At 43.9% G+C, this 4,923-nt stretch overlaps 1 protein-coding gene and 1 long non-coding RNA gene across 2 annotated transcripts in view; both read right to left on the bottom strand.

Annotated features, from left to right (window-relative positions):
* The window catches only part of LOC112075006 (uncharacterized), a gene marked incomplete at its 3' end in the record, with an annotated part of 24,556 nt that extends 23,355 nt beyond the window's left edge, over positions 1–1,201 (bottom strand). The window contains exons 1-2 of the mRNA XM_070440737.1: positions 1,196–1,201; positions 943–1,050 (exon numbers count right to left, since the gene is read on the bottom strand). Of these exons, the coding sequence (XP_070296838.1) occupies positions 943–1,050; positions 1,196–1,201 (114 nt within the window). The remainder of the gene's footprint in view (positions 1–942; positions 1,051–1,195) is intronic.
* A 1,087-nt stretch (positions 1,202–2,288) lies between these two features.
* LOC139025602 (uncharacterized) lies at positions 2,289–3,051 on the bottom strand. The gene is made up of 4 exons (XR_011477202.1): positions 2,967–3,051; positions 2,802–2,854; positions 2,538–2,582; positions 2,289–2,342 (listed from the first exon to the last, which is right to left on the bottom strand). It is a non-coding gene; the product is annotated as an uncharacterized lncRNA (long non-coding RNA).
* Positions 3,052–4,923: the final 1,872 nt, after the last annotated feature.

Genomic DNA, 4,923 nt, shown 5'->3' with positions numbered 1-4,923 from the left:
CTGCACTACTGTAGTGGCTCTGGTAAGAGAGTCTGTTAAATGACTCACTACTGTAGTGGCTCCGGATAAGAGTGTTGTTAAATGACTCAAATGGAAATGAAATTCAAGTACACGAATAATAGACAGTGACTGTTCATTGGAACGGCACCACTTTTCTACCTCTCTACTTCACCAAACCACTCCAGTCTCTCTGTTATATTCCTGGGCCAAGATAATCCTGAGCCAAGATAATCAAGTTAAGAGGACGTCAATTTACTGTTCTTTCTTGTTTGTTCTCAGCTTAAATCATAGAGGTTAGGTTTACTGTACTGAGTGCTGCAGCAGTCATGCAATCTTCATTACTCTCTTCTCTCTCTCTCTCTCTCTCTCTCTCTCTCTCTCTCTCTCTCTGTCTCTCTCTCTGTCTCTCTCTCTCTCTCTTTCTCTCTCTCTCTGTCTCTCGCTCTCTCTCCCTCTCCCTCTCCCTCTCCCTCTCGCTCTCGCTCTCCGCTCCTCTCCCCTCTTCTCCCTCTCTCTCTCTCTCTCTCTCTCTCTCTCTCTCTCTCTCTCTCTCTCCTCCTCTCTCTCTTCTTCTCTCTTCTCTTCTCTCTCTCATCCTAAGAGTCTATGCCACCTACTCCATATTCACACTTTGAATGTCAATCTAATAATTATCGTCTTCAAGTACATTTTAGAAGCCATATGAAAAGAGGTTCTTGGAAAATAACCTGTTGCTTTTTTCCTCTCCAAGAGATGGATTCTCATTATTTAGTCAATTGGGGGTCATCGGTCAGATACCTGTAAGTGCTATTAGGTTTGACAACAGTAAAGTTTGTTGATTGTTCTTGTTCTGGCATTTCAATAGACAGACAAAACCCATTTACTACGAATGGTATGTTCTTGCCCTGGTCTTGTGCTTTGGCCGGGTGAGACCATTGTTGAGTCATAGGGGAGTTTGTTTACCTTTCCTCCTTCTTTCCCAGCAGATCCAGGTAAACCTTGCTCTCCGGGGGGTCCAGGGGAACCAGGGTGTCCTCTCTCTCCGATGCCGCCGGTCTCTCCCGTTGGTCCCTGTCAGACAGACAAAACACCAGCGGTTTGATCAAACCCGCAGGGATTGTTGAAAGACGGGACAATCTCGAAGTAATGTAACGGAATCGTAAAATTCAACTGACTGGATTTATGTCAGACACCATAAAATGCATTTCATTTTTACAATCATTGTCCAACAAGTGTTTAAAGGCCTTGATAGTTTAATTCTAACATTAGATTATTCAAATATGTCATATAAATCTCCAAACTTATTTTTCTTTTGATTTATAGTGTTATTATTAAATGTTCCAAGGCTAATGTTGCTTAGGTTTAACACAGCAAACATTTCAATAGTTTAAGCATATATTGCAGAACAATGATTCAAATATATATTTATTTAAAAAAATAATTTACCAGATGCTTTTATTCAAAGCAACTTATAGTCATGCGTGTATATAATTTTGTACGTGTGGGTGGTCCCAGGAATCGAACCCACTCTCTTTGTATTGCAAGAAACATGCTCTACAGAAGACCCCCGTTTCATGTTTATGTTTATTAGCGGCCATGTTTGAACCTTACCTGGGGTCCGACAACACCTCCAGGCCCAGGTGGGCCAGTCTTTCCCTGGAAACCTGTCTCTCCTCTCTGCCCAGGGTGACCAGGCAGTCCGTCTTTACCCGGGGGGCCCTGAGGGAGATGAGATGGACAGGGTTCAGCTAGTAGGGACCACGTGGTTGAAGTAGAACGATAACCATGTACTATTGTACTTTGTACCATCAACAATACAATTTTAAAGTAGAGGAGAGGGGTACTAATGTTAAGATACTTAGTCTTGGGAAGGGTACTTACATTAGGGCCCTTAGGTTCTGGAAGGGTACTTAATTAGGGCCCTTGGGTCTTGGGAAGGGTACTTACATTAGGCCCTTGGGTCTTGGGAAGGGTACTTACATTAGGGCCCTTAGGTTCTGGGAAGGGTACTTACATTAGGCCCTTGGGTCTTGGAAGGGTACTTACATTTAGGGCCCTTGGGTCTTGGAAGGGTACTTACATTAGGCCCTTAGGTTCTGGAAGGGTACTTACATTAGGGCCTTAGGTTCTGGAAGGGTACTTACATTAGGGCCCTTGGGTCTTGGAAGGTACTTACATTAGGCCCTTAGGTTCTGGGAAGGGTACTTACATTAGGGCCCTTGGTCTTGGGAAGGGTACTTACATTAGGGCCCTTTGGGTCTTGGGAAGGGTACTTACATTAGGGCCTTAGGTTCTGGGAAGGGTACTTACATTAGGGCCCTTAGTCCTGGGAAGCCGGCTGGCCCCTGGGGTCCTTGAGGTCCCTGAGATAAAAGAAGAAGATGATGAACTTTAGAAAACCATAACCCTCATCACACGTGACCCCCCCCCACATTGGGCTCTTTCACAAACAAATCAAAAAACATCTCAGTGATTTGTATCTCATAAGGGAAGTTGGTCAAAGACAATGCCCTTTTATTATAAGGATTGACTGGAAATAAACACAGACTAGAACTCACTCTCTCTCCTGGTCCACCTGGAGGCCCGTCATTACCTGATGTTCCCTGAGGAGGCAGCAGATAGAGAGACACAGTCAGATACAGAGATACCTACAGAGGCAGTCAGGTAAAATAGCAGTACTGGCTAGGTTCTAAAATATAATTTAAATTGGGACTAGGACTATGAGAAGGACAGTCTGTAGAAGTGGGTTTTAAGGCCAGTTAAAAAAAAAAATATATATGATTAAAAAATGAACCTTGAGTTAGAGACGGATATAAACTGACCTTAGCACCTGGCTTTCCAGTTGGTCCCTGGCACCTCTTCCACCACGGGGACCCTAGATTACAGGAACACAGAGAAGACCAATCATCTAGCAACTCAGAGAAAGTGTTGCGTTAGAGAGAAAATAGACTGTGGATCGACTGATCGATGAGTTATCAGGTAACTACCGTTGGGCCACGTTGTCCCCTGGGTCCGGATTTACCAGCGATACCCTGCAATACACACACAACCACAAAATAGTTGTTTTATTCATGAGACCCGAGGGTTCTAAGCACAAACATTCTAATGTTATACTGTCATAGAAGAAACGGAACATTCTAATGTCATAGTGTCATAGAAAAACGAACATTCAATGTCATATGTCATAGTAACTGAACATTCTAATGTCTAGTGTCATAGAAAGAAAACGGAACATTCTAATGTCATAGTGTCATAGAAAGAAAACGGAACATTCTAATGTTATACTGTCATAAGAAGAAACGGAACATTCTAATGTTATACTGTCATAGAAAGAAAACGGAACATTCTAATGTTATACTGTCATAGAAAGAAACGGAACATTCTAATGTTATACTGTCATAGAAAGAAAATGGAACATTCTAATGTCATAGTGTCATATAAGAAAACGGAACATCTAATGTCATAGAAAGAAAACGGAACATTCTAATGTTATACTGTCATAGAAGAAAACGGAACATTCTAATGTCATAGTGTCATAGAAAGAAAACGGAACATTCTAATGTATATGTCATAGGAAGAAAACGAACATTCTAATGTTATACTGTCATAGTAAGAAAACGGAACATTCTAATGTCATAGTGTCATAGAAAGAAAACGACATTCTAATGTCATAGTGTCATAGAAGAAACGGAACATTCTAATGTTATATGTCATAGAAAAACGGCATCGTTCTATAGTTAAATATATTGACAGAAAACCTTTGCAAACAGTAATTATAGATTCATCTATTCACACAGATAAAGTTCAGACCTCCAAGAAAGTCTTAAAGTCATTCAAACATTCTACAGCTCAGAGAAGACAAGACTCCTCCGCTGCTCCGTGGGGTTAGAGTCTGAGTCAGAGCTACACCTTTCAGAGAAATAGAGAATCAAATCAGAGCAAGCGGTAAGCAGATTCCCACATTACCCAGAGGCACTTGACAGCCTGACCTGCCTGTCAACTCTGGCGATATTGGCTCCTGAGGTGTCTAGGGTGCTGTGTCCCAAACGGCTCCCTATTCCCTATGTAGTGCACTACTATACTGTAGCACACTCAAATGTAGTGCCCTACATAGGGAATAGCGTGCTATTTGGGACGCAAACTAGGTGTCCACTCTTCACTCTTCACTGTCTGTTTGAGAGGGAAGAGCTTGTTTCAGCAATTCTCTTTCCCTCTCTTATTTCCTCCAATGCCTCTCTCTCCTCCATCCCCTCCTGTTCCCATCACACCCTCCACCCCTCCCTCCCTTACTTCCCTTCCCACTCCCCTCCACCCTCCCTTCTCACCTCCACCTTCCTTCCACCTCACCCTCCACCCTCCCTTCCCACTCCTCCCATCTCACCCCTCACCCTCCACTTCCACCTCACCCTCCACCCCACCCTTCCACCTCACTCCACCCATCCTCCTTTAGTTCTTCTTCTTTACTGTCCTACTCTACATAGTATCTCTCTACTTGGAGTTAAGGACTATAGCTTCACAGAGTTCTTCAGACAGTCAGAAGGTGAAGAGAGATATAGATTGTCCAGATTCAGACTGGTGTCATCGGGCGAAGAGAATAGATTGTCCAGATCAGACTGTGTCATCGAGGGCGAATTGTGATACTCCAGAGTGCCAGAGAAGTCTTTGAAGGGCCTCCCGAGTGTCTCAGCGTTCTAAGACACTGAGTGCTCAGCGGTCTAAGACACTGGAGTCCCATAGGATGGTGCACAATTGGCCCAGCGTCGTCCGGGTTAGGGAGGGTTTGGTCGGGCTGCGGGGCTTTACTTGGCTCATCGCGCTCTAATGACTCCTTGGGGGGCCGAGCGCTTGCAGGCTGACTCCGGTTGTCAGTTGAAAGTGTTTCCTCTGACACATTGGTGCGGCTGGCTTCCAGTTTAGCCGGCGGGTATCTCTCTTCCTTCTTTT

The sequence above is a fragment of the Salvelinus sp. IW2-2015 genome, unplaced genomic scaffold (genome assembly GCF_002910315.2).
Source record: "Salvelinus sp. IW2-2015 unplaced genomic scaffold, ASM291031v2 Un_scaffold2929, whole genome shotgun sequence".
Lineage (NCBI taxonomy): Eukaryota > Metazoa > Chordata > Actinopteri > Salmoniformes > Salmonidae > Salvelinus > Salvelinus sp. IW2-2015.
The sequence above is the reverse complement of the archived record's forward strand: the minus strand, read 5'-3'. Positions and strand labels throughout refer to the sequence as shown.